The sequence below is a fragment of the Hemitrygon akajei genome, chromosome 11 (assembly GCF_048418815.1).
Source record: "Hemitrygon akajei chromosome 11, sHemAka1.3, whole genome shotgun sequence".
In the NCBI taxonomy this organism is placed as follows: Eukaryota; Metazoa; Chordata; class Chondrichthyes; order Myliobatiformes; family Dasyatidae; genus Hemitrygon; species Hemitrygon akajei.
In genome coordinates this window covers 36335496-36362761 of record NC_133134.1, presented here as the reverse complement: position 1 = coordinate 36362761, position 27266 = coordinate 36335496, and the positions used below count along the sequence as shown (strand labels likewise).

The 27266-nt window shown below is 41.7% G+C and overlaps 1 protein-coding gene and 1 long non-coding RNA gene across 6 annotated transcripts in view; both read left to right on the top strand.

Annotated features, from left to right (window-relative positions):
- Positions 1 to 13889, top strand: part of LOC140735485 (protein cholesin-like) — a 397591-nt gene extending 383702 nt beyond the window's left edge. For all 4 annotated transcript variants that reach the window (XM_073060633.1, XM_073060632.1, XM_073060635.1 and 1 more), the window contains 2 exons: positions 5948 to 6062; positions 13594 to 13889. In XM_073060633.1, coding sequence (XP_072916734.1) covers positions 5948 to 6062; positions 13594 to 13661 — 183 coding nt within the window. In that variant the 3' untranslated portion in view covers positions 13662 to 13889. The remainder of the gene's footprint in view (positions 1 to 5947; positions 6063 to 13593) is intronic.
- An 11855-nt stretch (positions 13890 to 25744) lies between these two features.
- LOC140735481 (uncharacterized) overlaps positions 25745 to 27266 on the top strand; it is a 34320-nt gene continuing 32798 nt past the window's right edge. For both annotated transcript variants that reach the window (XR_012100755.1, XR_012100754.1), the window contains exon 1: positions 25745 to 25797. This is a non-coding gene — a long non-coding RNA (uncharacterized lncRNA). The remainder of the gene's footprint in view (positions 25798 to 27266) is intronic.

Here is a 27266-nt window from a genome sequence, read left to right as displayed (position 1 = left end):
AGTCCATTCACCCTAGTTACGATGTCAAGCGCCTCCATTATCTCAAGTTCGGCTTTGCCTTTGTTCATCAATGGGACTTGTATAGACTTGCTGTGGTCAGAGAACAGGGCGTCACTCCTGGCCTCAGTTGGAAAGGTACTCTTCTTTCAGTAGCCCTAGGCCTGTGAACATTTCCGGGTACTACTTCCGTTTAGCTAATCCAATCTTGTGATGAGGTTCAGTTTCTTGATGACAGGTCACCCCAGTAGTGTTGAGAGGAGATTCTGAACAACATAAACATCCTCTTTTAACAGTTTCTTATTTTTTTTATGGATGGATGTAGTAAACATTCCTTTCACACTGAGCTTATGTTTCCCTGGCTTCATGAGCACGTTCTTTGTTGGGTTTAGCGTACTGCCTGTTTCCTTCACCAGTTTTATGAACAGACATTCGGGAAAGGCTGTGACATCTGCCCCAGTGCCCATTCTCAACATCATTTCCTCATTTTGCAAATGAACTATAGTACACCATCCCTGTCTATTTGAATCTAAAGCCCAAGGAAAACTCTCTTTATCTGAATCATGGTCTTCCTTGATCTCCTAAAGAACCGTTTTTGAGTGACACTGGCTTTTATAATGGCCAGCTCTATTACATTGGTAGAGTCTTGCTGCATGTCCTACAGTTGGACATTTTACCTGCTCCTTGTTCAGTCTGACCTGACCTGTACATTCAGACTCTTGTGCTTCTGAAATGGCTGAACAAGCCATTCAGTTGCATTATAGCCATTGCACTAAAATAGAAAAAGGATAAAACTGTTGAATCAGCAGGCATTAGAGTTAATCCAGGCACTGAATTCGAACGTAGTTAAATTGCTGTCAGCTTAGTCAATCTTGCAAAATCTCCACATGCACGTCAGGGGTCTAGTATCTAAATTGGGAGGCCTGACCCATAGACAAACCAAGCAATAGCCCAGCATTGTGGAATGCACAGAATCACATCAGACTCCTCCATCATCGTCTCTGGTTATGACCTACCTTATAAGTAGCATGCCTAGTATTGTTGACTGCAGACCCCATAGAACATAAAAGTCCACCAGGAAATCGAGTACACCACCGTTCATGACTATCCATGGCAGGACGGTGGAGCTTTGATCTGACTTACTGTTGTGCTTTACTAAGGTCTGGTTGTTTGCTCTTTTAATGTGCTTGTCATTCTGTATTGCATGTTCTGGTCCCAGCATACCCACCTGCACTCTTCAATAAACGAGAGTTGACTTCCTGGTTTGATTGGGCCATTGTAAAGTTTTATGATGCTCTGAGTTTATGAAAGGTGCTTTATAAGGTTGTTTTTGCTTTCACTGGTGTGTGCATCCAAGGTTTTCTTGGCTCCCCAACTTTCAATGTATACTGGTATTGTCCTGCTTAATGGTGCATCTGCTTTTAATAAGTAGGCACTAAGTTGGACAGTCCGCACCAGGGGTGCGTGAAGAGAGCTGCTTTTTCATCAGGGCAGCGATCAAGACTTTGAAGGCAGAGTTTCGCGGCAGTTTTTCTGGGTCAGCACGAGGGAGTCATCAGGAAGGGCCAATAAGAATAATTCAGGTGCAGGCGGAGTGGCCGGTCTCTAGAGTGGCTCATCAGGCTTGGGTGAGGTAGATTGTCTTGTAAATTAATCTCTCTCTCTTTTTATTTGTTCATTCCTCATCTATTAGTGCATAGTATTGTGAGGAGGACTCCGGGGGCTGTACTTTTTACTGTGTGTGGGATATGGCAAAAGTCTTGGAGACATCCAGTCTCCCAGATAAACATTTCTGCACCAGACACACTGAACTGCAGCTCCTGAGAGAACGTATTAAGGAACTGGCGTTGTGGCTAGATGAACAATGACATACGGGAGAATGAGGAGGTGATAGATGAGCTACAGGGAGGTAGCCCCCCCCCCACCCCCAGCTTACAGGAGACAAGTAAATGGGTGACTGTCAGAAGAAAGAGGGGAAATGCACAGTCAGTGGTTGCTCCACTCAACAATAAGTATATAACTTTAGATTCTGTTGAGGGTGATGGGCCTCTTCCACTTAGTCTGGTGCTGTGGTTCAGAAGGACAGTGATAGGAGATTCCTTAGTCAGAGGAACAGTGATGAGATTCTGTGGGCACGGTAGAGGCACCTGGATGGTATGATGCCTCCCTGGTGCAAGGTTCAGGGATGTCTCAGATGTGCCCATGGCATTCTCAAGGGCAAGGGTAAGTAGTCAGAAGTCTTGATACATATTGGCACCAATGACATAGGTAGACAAGTTGAGGAGGTGCTGAAGAGAGATTTTAGGGAGCTAGGTAAAAAGCTGGGAAACAGGACCTCTAGTGTAGTAATCTCTGGATTACTGCCTGCGTCACATCCCAGCGGGGGTCAGGTAAGAACAGGACAATTTGGCAGGTGAATGCGTTTCAGGGGAAGTGGTGTAAGGGGCAGGGGTTCAGATTTGTGGATCATTGGGATCTCTTCTGGGGAAGGTATGATAGGTACATAAGGGACAGGTTACACCTGAACACCAGGGGATCCAATAGCCTTGTGGGCAGGTTGGTTCGAGTTGTTCAGGTGGGTTTAAACTCTTTTGGCAGGGGGATGGGAACCAGAGTGAATGTACTGAAGATGAGGTGGTTGTCTTACAAACAGAGGCAATGTGTAGTGAGATTCCTAGCGAGGAAAGGCTGATGATAGGGCAAAATTGCAGTCAACAAGATGAGTTGCAATGTAAAAGGTGGACAAAATCTAAAAAGGTGAATACAGGACTAAAGGTTTTATATTAGTATGTGCGCAGTATACGGAATAAGGTCAATGAACTTGTAGAACAGTTACAGATTGGCAAGTATGATGTTGCAGGTATCACTGAATCGTGGCTGAAAGAAGATTATCATCGCATGCTTAATGTCAACGGATACACATTATCTTGTAAGGACAGGCAGGAAGGCTGAGGGGGTGGTGTGGCTCTATGGGTAAAAAATGAAATTAAATCATGAAAAATGAAAGAGATGACATAGGGTTGGAAGGTGATGAATTGTTATGGATAGAGCTAAAGAACTGTAAGGGTAAAAAAAACCCTGAAAGGAGTTATGTACAGACCCTCAAACAGTAGTAAGGATGTGGTACACAAGTTACAATGGGAAATAGAAAATGCAGGCCAAAAGAGCAATGTTACAATAGTCATGGGGGATTTCAATATGCCCGAAGATTGCGAAAAACAGGTTGATGCGGGATTCTAAGGGGGGAATTTCTAAAATGCCTACAAGATGGCTTTTTAGGACAGTTCATGGTTGAGCCCACTAGGGTCCAGCTGTTTGGATTGGGTATTGTGCAATGAACTGGAATTGATTAGAGAGCTTAAAGTAAAAGAACCCATAGGGGCAAGTGATCATAATATGATCAAATTCACCCTGAAATCTGAGAAGGAGAAGCTAAAGTCAGATGTATCATTATTACAGTGGAGTAAAGGAAATTACAGAGGCATGAGAGAGGAGTTGGCCTGAATTGATTGGATAACAACACTGGCAGGGATGGCAGCTGTTCAGCAATGGCTGGAATTTCTGGAAGCAATTTGGAAGACACAGGATATATACATCCCAAAGAGGAAGAAGAATTATAAAGGCAAGATGACACAACCATGGCTAACATAGAAAGTTAAAGGCAACATAAAAGCCAAAGAGAGGGCATATAATAGAGCAAAAATTAGTGGGAAGTTAGAGGATTAGGAAGCTTTTAAAAACCAACAGAAAGCAACTAAAAAGTCATTAAGCAGGTAAAGATAGAATATGAAAGTAAGCTAGCCAATAATATTAGAGGATATCAAAAGTTTCCTCAGATGCCTGAAGTGTAAAAGAGAGGTGATGTTGGGTATCAGACCACTGGAAAACGATGCTGGGGAGGTAGTAGTTGAGGACAAAGAAAGGGTGGATGAACTGAGTAAGTATTTTGCATCAATCTTCACTGTGGAAGAGACCAGCAGTATGGTGGAAGTTGCAGGTGTCAGGGGTCATGAAATGTGTGAAGTTACCATTACAAGAGAGATGGGTCTTGGGAAACTGAGAGGTCTGAAGGTAGTTCAGTCATCTGGGCCAGATGGTATACACCCCAGGGTTCTGAAAGAGTTGGCTAAAGGTATTGTGGAGGCATTAGTAATGAACTTTCAAGAACCATTGGATTTTAGAATGGTTCCAGAAGACTGGAAAATTGCAAGTGTCATCCACTCTTCAAGAAGGGAAATTATAGGCCAGTTAGTCTGACCTCAGTAGTTGGGAAGATGTTGGAGTCAATTGTTAATGATTTAATTTAAGGTACTTGGCGGCACATGATAAAATTGGCCGTGGTCAGAATGGTTTCCTCAAGGGAAAATCTTACCTGACAAATCTGTTGGAATTCTTTGAAGAAATAACAAGCAGGATACACAAAGGATAATTGATTGATGTCGTGTACTTGGATGTTCAGAAGGCCTTTTACAAGGTGCCACACATGAGGCTGCTTAACAAGCTATGAGCCCCTGGTATTACAAGAAAGATTGTAGCATGGATAAAGCTGTGGCTAACTGGCAGAAGGTAAAGTGTGTGAATAAAGGGGGCAGTTTCTGGCTGGCTGCCAGTGACTAGTAGTGCTCCACAGGAATCTGAGTTGGGACCAATTCTTTTTACGTAATATGTCAATGATTTGGCTGATGGAATTGATGGCTTTGTTGCCAAGTTGAGATGATACAAAGAGAGGTGGTAGGGCAGGTAGTTTTGTGGAAATAGGGAGGCTACAGAAGTCTTCGACAGATTAGCAGAATGGGCAAAGAAGAGGCAAATAGAATACAGAGTTGGGAAGTGTATGATCCTGCACTTTGGTTGAAGAAATTAAAGGGTTGATTATTTTCTAAATGGAGAGAAAATATGAAAATCTGAGGTGCAAAGGGATTTGAGAGTCCTTGTGCAGGATTCCCTAAAGGTTAATTTCCAGGTTGAGTCTGTGGTGCAGAAGGCAAATGTGATGTTAGAATTCATTTCGAGAGGACTAGAATATAAAAATAAGGAATTAATGTTGAGACTTTATAAAACAATGATGAGGCCTGACAGGGTACTTATGTTCTTTTGGGCCTGTTATCTTAGAAAGGATGTGCTGAAACTGGAGAGGATTCAAAGGAGAATCATGAAAGTGATTTTGGGGTTAAACGACCTGTCAAATGAAGTGCATTTGATGGCTCTGGTCCTGTATTCACTGGAGTTTAGAAGAATGAAGGGTGACCTAATTGAAACCTATCGAATGGTCTTGATAGAGTGGATGTGGAAAGGTGTGTCCTGTGGTGGGGTTGTCCAAGTCCCAAGGACAGAGACTCTAAATAGAGGAGCGTCCTTTTAGAACAGGGATGAGGAGGAATTTTTTTAGCCAGAGAGTGGTGAATCTGTTGAATTCATTGCTACAGGCAGCTGTGGAGGCCTTTATGTATATTTTAAGGCAGAGGTTGATAGATTCATGATTGGTCAGGGCATGAAGGGATATGGGACGGAGGATGGGGTGGAAGGCAAGAGATTGGAGTTGAGAGGAAAAATGGATCAGCCGTGATGAAATGGCGGAGCAAACTCAATGGGTTAAATGGCCTAATTCTGCTCCTATATCTTATGGTCTTAAGTAGATGACCAATATTGAGGGCTGAATCTGTCGTTATGTTTTTGTTGAAGTGTTGGGTAGAGAGAATGGGGTCAATAAACAAAGTGTGGAGTTCCAATAGCTTAATAAGTGGCCAGGAAATATTAAACTCATGTTTTTTGGAATTTCATACTTGGAACATCGAAATAATTATTATCAATGTACTCGCCCAATAATGCCCTTTGATAATTTATGAAAATGTAAGTTAAGAATATACTTTTATAGGGAGCATTTTGTGGTAGTGGTTGTGGAACTCCTTTGACACTGCTAATTTACTGACTGGTTTCTCATCTATTTTAGATTTCTGATGAGCACTTTACTCTGCTTCTGGGTTATTTGGAAGGACTGAAAGGAAATGCTCGAGATCTAACCATTCAGAAAACGGAGGCACTGATTAAGGAATCTGACTCTACAGGTAAATATTCGATGAACAGCCTAGATTTTGTTACATGGTGTCAACTACTCATTTTTCCTGTTGAGCTAAACTTGGCGGGTCTGGATCTGTAAGGATGATTATGTTGGCTGAGAGTTTCCAAGAGAAGCTGTGAATCTTAAAAGATTATTTTTTAATGAACCAGAGAATGCCCTGTTCTTGATCCTCCCTGAAAGCCTTTGTACAGGGCCTTGTAGAAGTATTCAGTCCCCAACCCTTTGTTCACATAAATGAGTATTACAACCAGGGATTTTGATTGATTTAACTTAGAATTTTTTATTTGTGCATCACAAGCTCCTTTTTTTTCACTGTAGAGCCCAAAAAAGAGGGAAAAATGGAAAGCATGAAAAACTAAAAGTTCAAAAACTGAAATGGTAGTAGGTCAAAAGTATTTATCCCACTTTGCTCAGTACTTAGTTGAACCATCTCTCACAGCTATTACAGCCAGTGGTCTTTTTGGACAAGTCTCTGCTAGCTTTGCACAATGCGATAGATTTGCCCATTCCTCGGTGCAAAATTGCTCAAGCTGTTCCAGGTTACTTGGGAAGTGGCAGTGGACAGCAACCTTCAGGTCTTGCCAGAAATGTTTGAACAAGCTAATGTCAGGGCTCTGACAGGGCCACTCAAGGGCATCAATTTTCTTCATTTGAAGCCATTCCATGGTTGCTCTGGTGTTTTGGGTTATTGTCCTGCTAAATGACAAACTTCCTCTCCAGCTTAAACTTTCTGATAGAGGCTAGCTGGTTTTTATCCAGGATTTCTCTATAGCTAGCAGTATTCAATTTCCCATCAATCCTGACCTTTTGAAAAGCATCTCAACAGTACGATGTTACCTCCACCATACTTTACAGTAGGGATAGCTGAAGCACAATATTAGATTTACACTGCACGTACTGCTTAGTGTTAAGGCCAAAAAGCTCCACTTTAGTCTCATCCAACCACAAGGCCTATCTACTAAGTGATGCTTTGCAATGTCTTTATAGGCAAGGATATGCTTTTTTACAGCCATGGCTTCTTTCTTGTTACTCTTCCATAAATGTCTGCTTTGTGTAAGGCTTTAGAGATTGTGGAGCCATGAACTTCATCTCCAATTGCAGCCACGGACTTCTACAACTCACTCAGAGTTACAGTTGGTGTCACAGTAGCCTCTCTTACAAGTGCCATTCTTCACCGGTGACTAAGTCTAGAGGGGTGGTCTGAGCTAAGCAGTGTGGCTGTGGTTTCATATTTTATCCACTTTTTCACAGTGGACTGCACTGATTTCTGAGTTATGTTGAGTGCCTTTGAGATTGTCTTATACCCTTCCCCGGATCTGTGCTTCTTTATTATCATTTCCGTGACTTGCTTTGAATGATCTTTCGTCTTCATTTTGGTTTGGTCTGTTGAAAATCAGTAGTACTGTTGACCCTTAAAAAGAGACAGAGTATTTATTCTTATGAATTCATGGAAAATGGTTGATCTCCCACATTTCCACATCAACAAATTGGGTGTGTTGGTAAGGTAATATATTGTATTGCACCTGAGGAAAGTTAGTGTAGTGATTACACAGGGGATGGATACTTTTTCAGCCTCACAATTTTGGTTTTAAATTTTTAGTAAATTGTTGACGTCTTGGAAGTTTTATTTTTGATATGACACGCAATGTTTTGTAGATTAGCTCAAAAATCCTTCAATATATTTCAAATTTAGGAAACTTTTTAGCCAGGGCTTCTTTCTTGCCACTCTTCCATAATCTACTTTCATAATCTATATTATATAATGTAGTTTATCTATTGATATCTACTATAAGCCTACAGACTCTCACAGCTACCCGGACTATTCCTCTTCCCACCCTGTCTCTTGCAAAAATGCTATCCCCTTCTCACAATTCCTCCGTCTCTGCCGCATCTGCTCTCAGGATGAGGCTTTTCATTCCAGGATGAAGGAGATGTCTTCCTTTTTTAAACAAAGGGGCTTCCCTTCTTCCACCATCAACTCTGCTCTCAAATGCATCTCTCCCATTTCCCGCACATCTGCCCTCACCCCATCCGCCCACCACCCCACTCCTGATAGGGTTCCCCTTGTCCTCACCTACCACCCCACCAGCCTCCAGGTCCAACGTATAATTCTCCGTAACTTCCGCCACCTCCAACGGGATCCCACTACCAAGCACATCTTTCCCTCCCCCCCCCCCCACTTTGTGCAGGGATCACTCCCTACATGACTCCCTTGTCCACTCGTCCCCCCCATCCCTTCCCACCAATCTCCCTCCTGGCACTTATCCTTGTAAACGGAACAAGTGCTACACCTGCCCTTACACTTCCTCCCTCACCACCATTCAGGGCCCCAGACAGTCCTTCCAGGTGAGGTGACACTTCACCTGTGAGTCGGCTGGTGTGGTATACTGTATCCGGTGCTCCCGGTGTGGCCTTTTATATATTGGTGAGACCCGACGCAGACTGGGAGAGCGTTTCACTGAACACCTACGCTCTGTCCACCAGAGAAAGCAGGATCTCCCAATGGCTACACATTTTAATTCCACGTCCCATTCCCATTTTAATATGTCTATCCATGGCCTCCTCTACTGTCAAGATGAAGCCACACTCAGGTTGGAGGAACAACACCTTATATACCGGCTGGGTAGCCTCCAACCTGATGACATGAACATTGACTTCTCTAACTTCCGTTAATGCCCCTCCTCCCCTTCTTACCCCATCCCTGACATATTTAGTTGTTTGTTTTTTTTCTCTCTCTCTGCCCATCACTCTGCCTGTTCTCCATCTTCCTCTGATAGATGATAGATAGATAGATAGATACTTTATTCATCCCCATGGGGAAATTCAACATTTTTTCCAATGTCCCATACACTTGTTGTAGCAAAAACTCATTACATACAATACTTAACTCAGTAATAATATGATATGCATCTAAATCACTAACTCAAAAAGCATTAATAATAGCTTTAAAAAAGTTCTTAAGTCCTGGCAGTTGAATTGTAAAGCCTAATGGCATTGGGGAGTATTGACCTCTTCATCCTGTCTGAGGAGCATTGCATCGACAGTAACCTGTCGCTGAAAACTGCTTCTCTGTCTCTGGATGGTGCTATGTAGAGGATGTTCAGGGTTTTCCATAATTGACCGTAGCCTACTCAGCGCCCTTCGCTCAGCTACCGATGTTAAACTCTCCAGTACTTTGCCCACGACAGAGCCCGCCTTCCTTATCAGCTTATTAAGACGTGAGGCGTCCTTCTTCTTAATGCTTCCTCCCCAACACGCCACCACAAAGAAGAGGGCGCTCTCAACAACTGACCTATAGAACATCTTCAGCATCTCACTGCAGACATTGAATGACGCCAACCTTCTAAGGAAGTACAGTCGACTCTGTGCCTTCCTGCACAAGGCATCTGTGTTGGCAGTCCAGTCTAGCTTCTCGTCCAACTGTACTCCCAGATACTTGTAGGTCTTAACCTGCTCCACACATTCTCCATTAATGATCACTGGCTCCATATGAGGCCTAGATCTCCTAAAGTCCACCACCATCTCCTTGGTCTTGGTGACATTGAGACGCAGGTAGTTTGAGTTGCACCATATCACAAAGTCCTCCTTTGTGCTCCCCTCCTCCTTTCTTTCTCCCTAGGCCTCCTGTCCCATGATCTTTTCCCTTCTCCAGCTCTGTATCACTTTTGCCAATCACCTTTCCAGCTCTTAGCTTCATCCCACTCCCTCCGGTCTTCTCCTATCATTTTGCATTTCCCCCTCCCCCCACTACTTTCAAATCTCTTAGTATCTTTCCTTTCAGTTAGTCCTGACGAAGTGTCTCAGCCCGAAACATCAACAGTGCTTCTCCCTATATATGCTGCCTGGCCTGCTGTGTTCCACCTGGATTTTCTGTGTGTGTTTGAATTTCCAGCATCTGCAGATTTCCTCGTGCTTACTCTTCCATAATTACCTGTTTTGTGCAAGGCCTAAGAGATTGTGGAGCTATGAACACAAAATGTGTTGTAGATTAGCTCAAAAATCCTTCAATATATTTCAAATATAGGATTTTTTTTAGCCAGGGCTTCTTTCAATCTACACTTCCATTATTACCTGTTTGTCTGAGGTCTTAGAGATTGTAGAGCCATGTACACATAATGTTTTGTAGATTAGCTAAAAAATCCTTCTATATATTTCAGAATTAAGAAATGATATAGTAAGGTATGAAAATATTTATGGGGGCTGAGTAGTTTTTCAAGGCACTGTTGTTACGTATTCAGGCAACAATGAACAGATGAGTTAGGCAAGGGTTTATATAACAAACAACTGTAACACTTACCCAACAGGTTGGTATATGTCTAGGGGAAAAGGAGATCCAGCCACACACCAACCCACCTCCCGTACACGCAGGTGCTGTGAGAATCGAGTTTATGCCTCGCGCCGCTCTCCGTATCAACTTCACACCAAATACCGTAATGAAATACACTTTATAGAATTTACTAACATTAACTAAAGAAGTATTAGGCAATACAATATATATATATATACAAGGAAAGAAAAAAACAAAAGGCGCCAATTTATCAAAGTTCAGTCAGTGTAGTGCACATTGTAGGAGCTCAATCAACGAATCATCCGACAGCCACGTCGTCACCCCTGGGACCACCCGGTGGTCTTACGAGCCGTATAGCGCCAGTCGCGGTGGTCCTACGAGCCGTCCAGTGCCCGTCCACCTTCCTCGTCCGTCTCTCCTCCCGACTCTCCTCACACCCCCAAACCCATGCAACCCCTCCCCCAAGTTCCCAGCCTCACAAAACACAATAACATTCCCCATTGATTAACAAATGAATACAATTACCATATCAGCCATTCTAAAGCGAAACAACGGCGAGAGAAACTTTTAACAGACAAAGAAGCATTCCTACTTGTAACAAACCAAAGAAGCCCTTTTTAGTAACATACACAGGACATTGTACACAACACTTTTATTAAACACTGAAAACAAACCCCCCAAAAGTAAACAAACACTAACGTAACCGGAAATCAGCTGCTGTGAGGCAACTTAAATAGTCCTTAAAGCGATGTAGCTCAAACAGTTCTTAAAGCGATGTTGCAAAAACAGTTCTTAAAAGTGGTATTGCCAAAAGTTCAAAATGCTCACAGTCCATTTAAAAGGAGAGACTTTTTAAGACGATTTAAATTCTCTTTCACGTCGCTTTGCTTCATTCCCTGGTGTCGAACTTTTCCCACGAAGAATTTACGAAACAAAACGGCTTAAAGGCACTGACCTTTCCTTTATCACACTGTCCTCAATCTTCTGCTATCCCGCAGAGATTAACACGAGAACAGTCAACGAATTCCTTTCGAATAAGGATCAAATAAGGCCGAACCTGTTTCACCGTCGAAATTCGATTCTCCTCGATCTTTAACTCCCGAACTCCGATCTTCACTCTCCACTGATTCTTAAACTAGCAGTATTGTAAAGAAACTGCTGGCAATGACCTTTTAAACTTTAGGCATTAGATAAAACTTCATCTTTCAACTAAACTGCGTCATCACATTAAATCACGCAGTGGCATGAAGTCAACTTGGCAAATCCAGCCACAAACTGCCCCTCCTCACAGGGTGGGGTCTTCCTTTTATAACCTGTAAAAAAAAACTGTCACATGACCTCTACTGGCAGGAAAATGACATCACTCCACCATCACAAGACCATTACCTCAAGTCCAGTATAGCTTCAACCCCAGTCATGTGACAAGGGTACCACTGTCATGTCATGAGTACGTAACACTGTACATAGCAAAATCCTTTCAAAACTATCTACAAAGGAGACAAGCTATTAAAATATTCAAAACATAGATGGGGTTGATAGTCACAGACTTTTTTCCAGATGGATAAATCTAAAACTGAAGGACATAGGTTTAAGGTGCAAGGAGAAAGATTTAAAGATTTTCACATGGAGGATGGTGGTATTTGAAACAAGCTGCCAGAGATAGTGGTAGAAGTGGGTTCAATTACAATGCTTGGACAGATAAATGGTTAAGAGAGAATAAAAAAGATATGGGCCAAATGCGGGCAAAAGGGACTTTGTTAGATAGGTATCTTCAGCAGGAAGAATGTGTTGTGTTGAGGCCTGTTTCTGTAATGATATGTCTATGACTATAATTAAAATTTACTTTAAAAGTTATAAGAAAGCACAGAAAATAATTTAAATAATTGAGAATAATAAAATAAGACAAAATGATTGATTAAAATCTGATTTATCGTAATTGTAAGTTTCTGCTGTGCCTTTCAAATGCCTGGGTGTGCTGAGCCTGTGCCAAGACTAACCAGGCATGTAATCTGAGGGAAGTTATCCCTTGTGAACGGGGAATTCCAGCAGCTCTGCTCCAATCTTTGACACTCCATGAGATCTGCAAACCTTGGCCCACAATTTTGGAACTTTGCATTCAGCATGGCTTTGCAAGCACGCATGCAAGTGGAAGCTGGGGATTAGAGTCATTGTGAGTGGTAATCATTCAGAACGTGTGTGACAATTTGATTACACCTCACATGGCACCTGCAGAGGGAGACCTTAAGAGGTTTATGCAATTATTCATAGGCTATGAAACAACATTTCAAGCTTTATTGGAAAGTTGTAGTGACTGATAGACAGCAGGTTTAGTGTTGCTCAGCCTCAGGAAAATGCATAGCTTCATGGAATATGACTGCATTATGTTCAAGGCTTTATTGTGAAATATACATTATACATATATGATTACATTGACAAAAGCTTTGTGACAAGTAGTAAACTTAAAATTCTATGATTATAGCTCTTTACATCCAATTATTACAGACAGTTTCAGTATAATTTCAGAAGTGAAGATGCTTAAAAGATTACTACTAGAAAGCATTGTAGTCATATCTGGCCATGATCATTTTGCTTTTGCTGTTTCTGGGTCCGTGCTGTGCATATTGACTACTGTGCTCCATATATTACTACAATAAAAACACTTCAAATGAACCTTTGGCACATTGAACAGGAATGGAGCTATATAAATGCATCTTTTTTATTCCCATGGACTGTGTTCTCCTTTGCTAGTGTCTTTTATTTATCATCTACATTTCTCTCCACCTTCACTCACTCCATATCTTTCCTCTTCCACTATCCTCCCTCATTCCTTCTTTCCCTCCGTCTTTTCTTTCTCTTTATCCATCTTTCTCCCTCTCATTCCTCTCCCCCATCATTCACTCCCTTTCCTCTTCTCTCCTCACACATCCTTCCCTTCTCCATTCCCTTCTCTTCTTTCCCTTTGTGCTTTCCTTCATTTCTCCTTTTTCTTCCTTTTTTCTATTCTTCCTCTTACTTTGTTTATTCTCTTCACTCTCTATTTATACTAGTTTGCCAGCAGCTCACTGTGTATAAAACCTGTACAGAATCATTGCCCTGTTTCCAGATATCCTTAAAACCAGAAGAGAAAGGGAGTCACTGAGTGACAGAGTGAAATAAGTATCTATTAAGCACAATTCATATATTCTATATGAAGAAAAGTAATTCTTCTCATATGTTTTCACTTGAATAGATGATCCCACTGTGTTCAGCCAAGAGAAGATTGAACGCATGCGGCAAGTCCTCCAGATTTTATCCTGAAGCTTTGTAATTATCTCTCCGTTCAGTGAAGTTTCCCTATCCCTAGCAATGGAGAATTTATATTCAGATGGAGTTTATGCAGCTTTTTAAAAAGAATCTTTATTTGAATACTCTGCTGAAAGGTGTTTTCTTAAAGTTTGATTTCTAATTTCAGTGTATGTAATAAAGTTTACTTTTGTACTGGATGTACTGTGCTTCCCAATAAAAACAAAGTGTTTACTGAAATAATGGATATGAGACTACGATACAAGACCGAAAGCTATTTACAACAATCGGGGCACGGTGGAAGAAGTGGTACTCTGAGGGTTGTGTAAGGAGAGTGAAAGTCGGACTGCTTTAGTTTATTTTCTTTGTGCAGCAGATCAGGCTGGATTCTGAAGGTAACTTCTAACCATGAAATGTAGGTACCCAGTGCGTTGAAGAGCGTTGACATGTACTGGGTATTTTTTATTATAGAGTGGGTACTCCGAAGCTATTTGAGGCTCTGACAACTAAGTCCAGCTCCTGGCCTTCGTGTGTAACTTAGCTATTAAGCCGGGTGGAACCGTTTCTACTGACAGGAGAAAGGGCAAAGGCGAGTTCCTGGCGCCTCAAAACCAGTTGCTTGAGGCAGATGGGGCTCATCAGCTGTGGGTGGCAGCTCATCTAGGAGAAGGAAAACTGATCTCAAACCTCTGATGCCTTGTGGCTTTAACCATTCATAGGGAAGGCCTCGGGAGAAAACCCTGAGGGAAAATTCTGGAGTTGGAGACCCTAAGGCAGTCCTATGTTGAGTTCAAAGCTGACTGCACCGCTGTTTGTGCTAATCTGTGTCCACCTCTGCTGTTCCTGTGGGTTCATCAGATGCGTGGAGAGGGGAGCTTTCTGTTTGGGCAACAACTTGCTCTCTGTATTGTACTACCCAGGCTTGCGTACCTAGATAGCTAGCACACAACATCCATGGTCGACTCTGCCCGACGGAGGCCTCATCTCATCATCACTTTGGAGCACAATGGCAGTGGACTAAGTGACAGCAATTCATCTTATTAATACTCCATGAAGTCCAAATAAACAAAAAGAACTTAGTTACGAACTTACACTCCTTCCAAACTAAAGCAATACATATAGGAAGTTGCATGCACACTTTGGAATATACAGTGTAACCAGGCAGCTTAGTCAGGCTTTTAATATTTTCCTTCTTCCTCCTTTTCTAGCATGTAAGTGCCCACTACAACAGTTATTGAGGCACTGATTGTGTGCTACTGGTAGTCAGAGTACTGCAGAGTTTCCACATCCCAGCACCAGGCCCTTCAAATCATCCTGTTCATGTTGAATATTGAAAGGCCTAGACACAGTGATCATGGAGCAGATGTTTGCATTAGTGGGAGAGTCTGAGATCAGGGGGCCCAGCCTCAAACTAGAAGGGCGTCCCTTTAGAACAGAGGTGAAGAGGAATTTCTTTAGCCAGAGAACGTGAATCTGTGGAATTCATTGTTACAGATGGTTGTGGAGGCCAAACCATTGGGTATATTTAAAGGAAAGGTTAATGGTTGCCTGATTAGTAAAGGGTTAAAGGTTACTGGGAGAAAGCAAAAGAATGGGGTGGTGAGTGGAAAAAAATCAGCTATGGCCAAATGATGGAACAAACTTGATGGGCAGGATGGCACCATTTTGCTCTTATGTGAGCCATTAAGTACGCATCTACAAATACTCCCATATACCAGCACTTGGTTCATAGCTACCTTTGTCTATCTGTTGTGTAAAAGCTTATTCGGGGCCAAAATAGTTTCATGTCAAATTTTTAAAAATCATTTCATGCTTATTGACCCCATTTGCACATTACCAACCACATTTCTGCAACAAGTAATGTCACTTATTGAGGTATCTGTGCCTTGTGCCCAATCCATCAAATGATTGTAAAAAGGAAGTTTGAAAAAAGAGTGCCTGTTGTTTATTTTTTTGAAGAACCATTTGAGCGACAGTGTTTTTGTTTGGTAATGTATTTCTGATAATTCTGACAGTTGCTTTCAAACACTGCTGATGGCATCAGTGTGTTCTGACAATTATGCAGTTGAACCAAGAGTGCTTTGCTCTACTTGCCTGAGTGTGTGCTGTGTGTATGTACATGCCTGTAAGAAGTATTCAGCCCCCTTGTAAACGCTCATGTTTTATTTCTCAACATTGAATCACTAGATTTAATTTGACTCTTTTTGACACTGATCAACAGAAACAGACTTTTTTCTGTCAAAGTGAGAACAGGTCTCTACAAAGTGATCTCAATTAATTATAAATTAAAGCACAAAATAATTGATTGCATAAGTATTCGCTCCCTTTTAATATAACACACCAAATCAGGGATTTAGAGAGAGTGGATTGGGTCAAATTGTTTTATGGGAAGGATGTAATAGAGAAATGGAGGTCATTTAAGGGTGAAATTATGAGGGTACAGAATCTTTATGTTCCTGTTCGGTTGAAAGGAAAGGTTAAAGGTTTGAAAGCGCCATGGTTTTCAAGGGATATTAGAAACTTGGTTCGAAAAAAGAGGGATGTCTACAATAGATATAGGCAGCATGGAGTAAAGGAATTGCTCGAGGAATATAAAGAATGTAAAAGGAAACTTAAGAAAGAGATTAGAAAAGCTAAAAGAAGTTACGAGTTTGGTTTGGCAAATAAGGTGGAAGTAAATCCGAAAGGCTTCTACAGTTATATTAAAAGCAGGAGGATAGTGAGGGATAAAATTGGTCCCTTAGAGAATCAGGGTGGTCAGCTATGTGTGGAGCCGAGGGAGATGGGAGAGATTTTGAACGATTTCTTCTCTTCGGTATTCACTAAGGAGAAGGATATTGAATGGTGTAAGGTGTGGGAAACAAGTAAGGAAGTTATGGAACCTATGACAATTAAAGAGGTGGAAGTACTGGCGCTTTTAAGAAATTTAAAAGTGGATAAATCTCTGGGTCCTGACCGGATATTCCCCAGGACCTTGAGGGAAGTTTGTGTAGAGATAGCAGGAGCTCTGACGGAGATCTTTCAGATGTCATTAGAAACGGGGATTGTGCCGGAGGATTGGCGTATTGCTCATGTGGTTCCATTGTTTAAAAAGGGTTCTAGAAGTAAGCCTGGCAATTATAGACCTGTCAGTTTGACATCAGTGGTGGGTAAATTAATGGAAAGTATTCTTAGAGATAGTATTTATAATTATCTGGATAGACAGGATCTGATTAGGAGTAGCCAGCATGGATTTGTGCGTGGAAGGTCATGTTTGACAAACCTTATTGAATTTTTTGAAGTAGTTACGAGGAATGTTGACGAGGGTAAGGCAGTGGATGTAGTCTATATGGACTTCAGCAAGGCCTTTGACAAAGTTCCACATGGAAGGTTAGTTAAGAAGGTTCAGTCGTTAGGTATTAATGCTGGAGTAATAAAATGGATTCAACAGTGGCTAGATGGGAGATGCCAGAGAGTAGTGGTGGATAATTGTTTATCGGGATGGAGGCCGGTGACTAGCGGGGTACCTCAGGGATCTGTTTTGGGCCCAATGTTGTTTGTAATATACATAAATGATCTGGATGATGGGGTGGTAAATTGGATTAGTAAGTATGCTGATGATACTAAGGTAGGAGGTGTTGTGGATAATGAGGTGGGTTTTCAAAGCTTGCAGGGAGATTTATGCCGGTTAGAAGAATGGGCTGAACGTTGGCAGATGGAGTTTAATGCTGAGAAGTGTGAGGTTCTACATTTTGGCAGGAATAATCCAAATAGAACATACAGGGTAAATGGTAGGGCATTGAGGAATGCAGTGGAACAGAGAGATCTAGGAATAACAGTGCATAGTTCCCTGAAGGTGGAGTCTCATGTAGATAGGGTGGTGAAGAAGGCTTTTGGAACGCTGGCCTTTATAAATCAGAGCATTGAGTACAGAAGTTGGGATGTAATGTTAAAATTGTACAAGGCATTGGTAAGGCCAAATTTGGAATATTGTGTACAGTTCTGGTCACCGAATTATAGGAAAGATATCAATAAATTAGAGAGAGTGCAGAGACGATTTACTAGGATGTTACCTGGGTTTCAGCACTTAAGTTACAGAGAAAGGTTGAATAAGTTAGGTCTCTATTCATTGGAGCGTAGAAGGTTGAGGGGGGATTTGATCGAGGTATTTAAAATGTTGAGAGGGATAGATAGAGTTGACGTGAATAGGCTGTTTCCATTGAGAGTAGGGGAGATTCAAACGAGAGGACATGATTTGAGAGTTAGGGGGCAAAAGTTTAAGGGAAACACGAGGGGGTATTTCTTTACTCAGAGTGATAGCTGTGTGGAATGAGCTTCCTGTAGAAGTAGTAGAGGCCAGTTCAGTTGTGTCATTTAAGGTAAAATTGGATAGGTATATGGACAGGAAAGGAGTGGAGGGTTATGGGCTGAGTGCGGGTAGGTGGGACTAGGTGAGATTAAGAGTTCGGCAAGGACTAGGAGGGCCGGAATGGCCTGTTTCCGTGCTGTGATTGTTATATGGTTATATGGTTATATCATCACTGGTGCAGCCAATTGGTTTTAGAAATCATGTAATTAGTTAAATAGAGATCACCATGTGCAGTTAAGGTATTTCAATTGATTGTGTTAAAAATACACCTGTATCTGGAAGGTCCAACTGCTGGGAGGCGAGGGTTGGAGATCAAGCTCTCAGTTCAGAGCTTTTGCTGGTGGTGGTCGGGGGAGGAAGAGGGCTGCGGCGGTGGCTGAGGAACTGCTGGGGTGTTGTGGGGGACATTCTGTAGGAATATTGATCGACGACCTGTATAGGTCCGGAACGATATTCGTACACGGTTCCTTGCAAACTCCGATAGGATAGCAGGGAGGGAGACTGATCATATGTATAGGGAATGTACATATAAAGACATACAGATTTTTACAGATGGATCAAAGGATCCAGAAACGGGTGCAACAGGGTCTGCAATTATTGTGCCAAGTTATCAAGTGGAAATTAGCAAGAGAACGCCGGATTGCTTGAGTGTTTATGCAGTTGAAATGTTTGCCATATTGTTAGCACTAGAATGGAGTGAGCAGGTTGATTGTAATAATATTGTGATATGTAGCGATTCTGTATCGGCCTTTGCAAGCATTAAGGCGGGTACAGTTAGAGGACACCAGGATCTGCTTTATGAAATCCTGTTTGCAAACTCAAGACTGGCTAGAAGAGGCAAAAATATCGCATTCATGTGGGTTCCAGCACATTCAGGTATTACAGGAAATGAGACAGCAGATAAGCTGGCAAAAGCAGCAGTCAAAAAAGGATCTGTAGAGGTCAATATTAAACTATCAAAATCAGAGGGGAAGAGCATAGTGTGGAGAAGGATAAATCAACAGTGGCAGCAGCATTGGGATAGAGCAACAAAAGGAAGACATTTACATTCAATTCAGAACAGAGTAGATATGGGAAGGAGTAGGGGAGTAAAGCGGAAGGAGCAAGTAATTATAAGTAGACTGGGAATTGGGCACAGCAACCTTAATGGTACTCTGGCCATCATAAATAAACATCTGACAGGTTTTTGCGATCTGTGTCAGGAGACTGCAACAGTAGAGCATATCCTTATTTCATGCAGGAAATTTGCACAGGAAAGGCAACAAATGCTACAAAAATTACGCAAAATAGGACTGGTAGAGAACAGTGTTAAAGGTTTATTGGAATGTGGGGAGAGTGATCAGGGGAGGAAATGGTTGTTTAGTTTTTTAAGGGAGACGGGAGTGGAAAGACGACTTTCGGCAGTCAAGTGAATGGACAATGAGGGACAGTAAATCCTGAAGATGGCAGTAACGCAACAGTGTGGATGCCAACTGCTGTAAAAACTCAAGGAAGAAGAAGAAGGTCCAACTGCTGGTGAGACAGTATCCTGGCAAAAACTATACCAAGAAGGAAAAAGAACACTCCAAGCAACTCCATGAAAAGATTATTGAAAAGCATAGATCAGGAGATGGCTACAACAAAATTTCTAAGTCACTGAATATACCTTGGAGTAGTTAAGTCAATCACCAAGAAATGGAAAGAATATGGCACAGCTATAAATCTGTCTATAGCAAGCAATCCTCAAAAACTGAATGACCGTGTAACAGGGCGGCTAGTGAGGGAAGCCACCAAGGGACCTATGACAACTCTGGAGGAGTTACAAGCTTTGGTGGCTGAGATGGGAGAGACTGCCCATACAACAACTGTTGCCTGGGTACTTCACCAGTCACAGCTCTATGGGAGAGTGGCAAAGAGAAAGCCACTGTTGAAAAAACCAGACATGAAATCTTGGCTAGGATTTGCCAGAAGGAGACTGAAGTCAGCTGGAAGAAGGTTCTAAGGTCTGATGAAACTAAGTGGAGCTTTTTGGCCATCAGACTAAATGCTATGTTTGGGGTAAGCCAAACACCACACCTCATCAAAAATACACCATCCCTACTGTGAAGCAAGGGAATGGATGCATCATGCTGTGGGGATGCTTCACTGCAGCAGGCCCTGGAAAGCTTGTGAAGATAGAGGGTAAAATGAATGCAGCAAAATACAGGGAAATCCTGGAGGAAAACCTGATGCTGTCTGCAAGAGAACTGCAACTTAGGAGAAGATCTGTTTTCATGCAAGAAAATAACTCCAAGCATAAAGCCAAAGCTACACAGGAATGGCTTAAAAACAACAAAGTTAATGTCCTGGTGTGGCCAAGTCAGAGTCCAGACCTCAATCCAATTGAGAATTTGTGGCTAGACTTGAAAAGGGCTGTTCACTCACGATCCCCATGCAATCTGACAAAGCTTGAGCAGTTTTGTAAAGAAGAATGGGGAAAAATTGCAGTGCCTAGATGTGCAAAGCTGATAGAGACCTATCCACACAGACTCAAGGATGAATTTGCTGCCAAAGGTGCATCTACTAAATACTGACTTGAAGGGGGTGAGTACTTATGCATTCAATTATTTTATGTTTTATACTTTAATTAATTGAGATCACTTTACAGAGATCAGTTTTCACTTTGACACGAAAGTCTTTTTCAGTTGATCAGTGTCAAAAAAGCCAAATTAAATCCACTGTGATTCAATGCTGTAAAACAATAAAACATGAAGACTTCCAAGGGGGTGAATACCTTTTATAGACACTGTACATACAAATGTGATGCATGTTTGCTTGTGGCGGCTATACATATAAATCAGTCTGTATTTCTGATGAGACTGGTAGTTACTGTTACTGATAGAGCTGAGATCCTGTGGGACTTCCAAAAACGGACTGATAAGCAGGTAGTGGCCAACCAAACAGACATAGTAATACTGCACAAGGAACAGAAGAAAGCAATGGTAATAGATGTGACAATCCTGAGTGACAGTAACATCAGCTAGAAAGAATATGAGAAGCTGGAGAAATACCAGGGCTAAGGAGAGCAGAGAGAAAGCATGTGGAAGATTAAAGCCAGAGTAATCCCGGTGGTGATAGATGCACTTGGAGCTGTGACACCTGGGCTGGGAGAGTGGCTCCTGCAAATCCCGGGAACAACATCTGAGATCTTGGTTCAGAAGAGTGCACTACTGGAAACAGCAGAGATACTGTGCTGAACCTTCAAGCTTCCAGGACTCCGGTAGAGGACTTGAGATTGAGGGAAAAATACAAATATACACCACCCATACGGAGAGAGGAGAAATACATAGTTTATTTGTTTACTAGTTTATTATTGTCATATGTATTGAGATACAGTGAAAAATTTGCTTGTATCCCATTTAGAGTGTCATTAATATGTAACTACATTGAGGTAGTAAACTAAAACCGAATGCAGAGTACAGTGTAGCAGCTACAGAGAAAGTGCAGACATGTGTTTGTTCTCTTTTGCTGTTATAATCAATAACTTCTCCTTAAGCAAAAAATTGGATTAATTTGACATTAAATTCCTGCCAACATGTGATATACAAGAATAATGTTCGTTCATCCGGTCTTTAATGTAATTGAGTTTGTTGCAAGAGCTGCTCTTCTGAATGGATTCTGACCTTGGTTTCACCTGATGACTTGTTTCATATGTCATGTGAGTAAATAATCGATGAAAGTCACATGAACTTCCTGTTCTCATGGGGTGATGGTTGGGTAAGATCACCCTGTTCAGTCTCATCTCAATTCTGTGCCAAGGGCACTCCATATGTCACATTGTAGGGAAGTGGTTGTGCATCTGTGACAAAGAGTTGGAGGAACAGAGATATTCCTGAAATTTGCAACAACACGTTGCAGATAGAACATATTCAACAGAAAATTTTCCAAGGCATTAAAAAAAAATTTAATGATGCAGCCTGGAGTAGCCCCTTTTTGCTCTCTGAGCCATGCTGCCCTAGCAACCTCACAACCTTGATTTAAACCTAACCTAATTATGGGACAATTTACAATGACCAATTAACCGACCTGGTACGTCTTTGGATTGTGGGAGGAAACTGGATCACCCGGGGAATACCCACGCACTGCACGAGGATTCCTTACAGATGGCACCAGAATTCAACTCCAAACTCCAGAACACCTTGAGCTGTAATAGTGCCATGTTACCCGCAATCCCACCAGCAAACTTCACAAAGCCACAGTTGGACAAAGCTTGAGTCTGAGTTACATGGGGTGAAAAGTTATCAAAACATTGGAAAAAACAGGTAAGCTGTAAGATACTTCTTAAAGGAGGACACAGAATGTTGGATAGCTTTAGGAGAGTGATCCAGAGTTTCTGGAGGCTTTGTGGGATCTTCATCTGGGAGATCAGGAATGGAAAGCTGCAGAGATTCTGATCAGTCGTGTGGCTGGAGATCAATGTGGAGCTGGGAAGAGATAAGGAAGATCAAGACTTTTTTTTCAGAATTGCAGATAGAATACTTGAGTTTACACCTCTGTAAGTGTCCATTCCTTATGCCCATGAGCCTATGCTATGCAAAACTGAGGTTAATAGAATAAATTCAGTTTTAGTATACAAGAAGCCATGACATCAGTGTCCAGATTTGGCAAATTATTAAAGGTTAAATAACAAGTAATTCTGAAATGTCAGTTGGTACTGCCATATATTCAAGTATTCATTCTAAAAAAAATCTTGAGAGAATGATTAATTTTTTCTTGCGATGACTCTGATAGCAGTACTGCCACATTTTGCTTTTCTTCAGACACAAATCTATTGAGTCATTTCTGTTACACTGATATTAGAAGACACGCCTTCCTGTCTCCCTGGGCTTACTGGGTTATTTTTAGTTAGCAACGTGGTAAACTCACTGTGGAATGGCTATGGATTCCAACATATATTGGAAGAATGGGCCTGTCATTTATTCGGACGAATTTCATTGTGCATTTTTAATGTAGACTATATATTCATCCAGACTGCTCATAAGAATATAAGCAATAGGAGGAGTAGGCCATCTGGCCCGTTGAACCTGGTCTGCCATTCAACAAGATCATGGCTGATGTGGCCATGGACTCATTTCCACCTACCTGCCTTTTCTCCATAATGCTTAATTCCCCTACTGCGTAAAAATCTATTCAACCCTGTCTTAAATATATTTACTGGGGTGGACTCCACTGCTTCATTGAGCAGAGAATTCCATAGATTCATCACTCTCTGGGAAAAGCAGTTCCTCTTCATCTGCATCCTAAATCTAATCCTTGAATCTTGAGACTATGTCCCGTAGTTCTAGTCTCGCCTACCAGTGGAAACAACTTTCTTGCCTCTATCTTATCTATCCCTTTCATAATTTTATATGTTTCTATAAGATCTCCTCTCATTCTTCTGAATTCCAGTGAATACAGTACCAGGCGACTCAATCTGTTCTCATAGTCTTATCCCCTTATCTCTGGAATCAACCTGGTGAACCTCCTCCGCACCACCTGCAAAGTCAGTATATCCTTCCTCAAATAAGGAGACCAGATTTGCATGCAGTACTTAAGGTGCAGCCTCACCCGTACCCTGTACAGTTGCAGCATAACCAACCTGCTCTTAAATTCAATCCCTCTAGCAATGAAGGCCAACATTCCATTTGCCTTCTTGATAGCCTGCTGCACCCGCAAACCAACCTTTGTGATTCGTGTGCAAACACTCCCAAGTCCCTCTGCACAGCAGCATGCTATAGATTTTTACCATTTAAATAATAATCTGCTCTTTCATTTTTCCTTCCAAAGTGGATGACTTCACATTTACCAGCATTGTACTCCATCTGCCAGACCCTTACCCCTCACTTAACCTACCTATAACTCTCTGCAGATTCTCAGTACCTTCTGCACAATTTGCTTTTCCACTCAATTTAGTATGATCAGCAAAATGAAATACTCTACACTCAGTCCCCTCTTCCAGATCGTTAATGTATGTCATGAACAGTTACGGGCCTGGGAGCTTGAAGGTTCAGCACAGTATCTCTGCTGTTTCCAGTAGTGCACTCTTCTGAACCAAGATCTCAGATGTTGTTCCCGGGATTTGCAGGAGCCACTCTCACAGCCCAGGTGTCACAGCTCCAAGTGCATCTATCACCACCGGGATTACTCTGGCTTTAATCTTCCACATGCTTTCTCTCTGCTCTCCTTAGCCAACACTTGCTGCAGACGTGTTCACCAGGAACCACAATGGGGTCCACCAGCTCCCACATCATGCAGCTACAGCACATCATCTGATCCTGCATCATCCCTTTATTTAATTAGCTATAATTTAGCAACTTTTTATTCAACCACTACAAAAGCCTGACTTACTACTTACTTGAGCCTCCTCACCAAAGCCTCAAATTCCCACTCCTAAACTGATCCCCTCACACAATAGCCGCTCTGCTTTGACGCTGCTTTGCTTTTATTTGCTCCTGCTAATGAATTGGGAATCGATTGGTCCATCGCTAATGCACCAATCCCCCGAAACGCTCCTGACATTAAACTTCTCTCCCTGACGTGTGGAAGCACTTTCTCTCTTCGAATCGATTGGTCCACCGCTTATAAAATTCTTTCAATTGCAGCCCTTGAAGTTCGTAGAGAAGGAAATTTAATTTTAGGTCCAACAATACTTTTCATTTGCTGCACTTGAAATGCGAGTGGGCAAGCAAATCTATTAGTTCTGCTTTTCACATTCTATTGCCAACATAATATCATAATTAGTTTGCTGTGGTAGGGTGCTTTACAAGTTTTGTATTGTCAGTGGTACATGGCTGGGCTTAAAGACTGAATATTATTCATTGCTTTGACATGTGCGTTTGAGGCAAGTTTAAGCTTTGTTTATTAGATTGGGACCATTTCACTCACTTGAGTGAAATATATGTGCTGAAGAATTCTAGATTATTTGAAGTAATTTTTTCAGCATTCTGAACAATAAATTGAACAATCAAAAACACTGGAAGTGATGAGTAGCAGTGGTGCCTTTATGGATTCCTGTGGGGTGTAGTTTCCCATCTTTTGCTACACTGTTTCTTGTCAGTATTACTTTTTGGTTTATAATTATATTCCTGCTTATTTTGTTGTCTTCTCTCCATATGCTCTGATTCATTGATCAGATGTCTACAATGCAAAGTCTTATGGCAGGCCTGCTAGCTGGTGTACTCTTTAATATACTGAAAAGTATTCTATAAATAACTTACAGCCCTATAATGTTGCAAGTGGGAACTGGATAGTAATCAAATATCATTCACTACTGTTTGAAAAGAAACATAAATTCTTAAATGCATAAGGAAAGAATCGTTTCTTGATTGTTTTGCTTAAGAATAAATTTTAAGTGACATTTTTAAGCTGTACTTTGGGCTAATATTTGTAACCTGTTTGCCATATCTTATGCCTTAAATGAATGCCAGATGTTTTATCAGACCTGTCAGAAGAATCACACAGTTCTTGCCAAAACTCCTCTTGTTTATAAGCTTTGGATCTAAAAGAAAACACTGCCTTACTTGATCCTACAGTGTTATTGGATCTGTTCTTGGCAGGTCTTAGTCAAGTCTATAACTAGTTGGCTAACCTTTTCATTTTCGTTCAAGAATGAATGAGCAAACCTAGCAGTTACTGGCTGAGAGAGATTGTGCTTGCTTGCCATGCACTCCTTGCAAATCATTGGCAAGGCATCCGCAAGCAGTTTTCCCAGATTGGAGCCAACTACCTGTGAGGCAAAATGACCAATGGCAAACCATCAACCTTCTACAAACCACTTGGCAGGTAACCCAAGGGAATATTGTGCAGGTGAATTTCTGACGAATGTATTTGTGGTAAAGCAATTTCTGTTACTTTAACATTGCTACTGCCTGGATGATGTTTGTCAATGAACCCTCTTAGTCTGCTGTAAGTAAGTATGATTGTGTTTTGTTAATTATACACTCAGTGTTAGCTGAAGGTGCATAACCTGCTCATGCGGTCAGTACCTTGGCTAACAGCTGGCAAGACCAATTTTCATTCATATTTGAAAGAAAATTTCCTACTATTTGTCCTGTGTAGCTTTGGGTAAATGTAAAGAGGGGCCCAGTTCCCTTTATGTCTGCAAATTTAAATTCATAACAGATTTGAGTAAGGCTAGGAATTCATTGCCTCGGTCTCAGTGGAACTTAGATCTCCTGAATAATAATACATTTTATGCAGTGTTTTACTGGATTGAACTTCCCAAATACAATTTAGCTAATTAGTTTTTAAATGCCACAAGTGTTCCATAAGCTAACAAAAGAGCCACGCTTAACTTGCACAAGAGTCTGCCCACAACAGTGAGATGGCTGACCTTTGGATCAATTCTTCTGATGGAAAACTGATTAGTTTAGCATTGATTCCAGGAGCAGCGAGATTGAATGCTGCAGCATTCCCTCAGTACCATATTGCTGCATAAACCTTGATTGTAAAGTTATGTACAAGCAGTTTCTCATTTGGCAGGATGTAATCTCTTTGAATATTGTAAAACATGGTTAATGGAAAGCACATTAAGGTGTATTAATGTGTGGCACGATAGCCATAGTGATTGGCGCAACACTTAGCAGCAGCCAGCTGTAAGTTTGGAGGTCGATTCCCACCGTTGTCTGTAAGGACTCCTCGAGTCTATGTGGGTTTCCTCTGGGTGCTCCGGTTTCCTCCCACTTGAAGTGGCAGATGGAGTTCAACCCGGAGAAGTTCGAGGTGGTACACTTTGGAAGGACAAACTCCAAGGCAGAGTACAAAGTAAATGGCAGTATACTTGGTAGTGTGGAGGAACAGAGGATCTGGGGGTACATGTCCACAGATCCCTGAAAGTTGCCTCACAGGTAGATAGGGCAGTTAAGAAAGCTTATGGGGTGTTAGCTTTCATAAGTCAAGGGATAGAGTTTAAGAGTCGCAATGTAATGATGCAGCTGTATAAAACTCTAGTTAGGCCACACTTAGAGTACTGTGTCCAGTTCTGGTCGCCTCACTATAGGAAGGATGTGGAAGCATTGGAAAGGGTGCAGAGGAGATTTACCAGGATGCTGCCTGGTTTAGAGAGTATGGATTATGATCAGAGATTAAGGGAGCTAGGGCTTTACTCTTTGGATGAGAGGAAACATGATAGAGTTGTACAAGATATTAAGAGGAATAGATAGAGTGGACAGTCAGTGCCTCTTCCCCAGGGCACCACTGCTCAGTACAAGAGGACATGGTTTTAAGGTAAGGAGAGGGAAGTTCAAGGGTGATATTAGAGGAAGGTTTTTCACTCA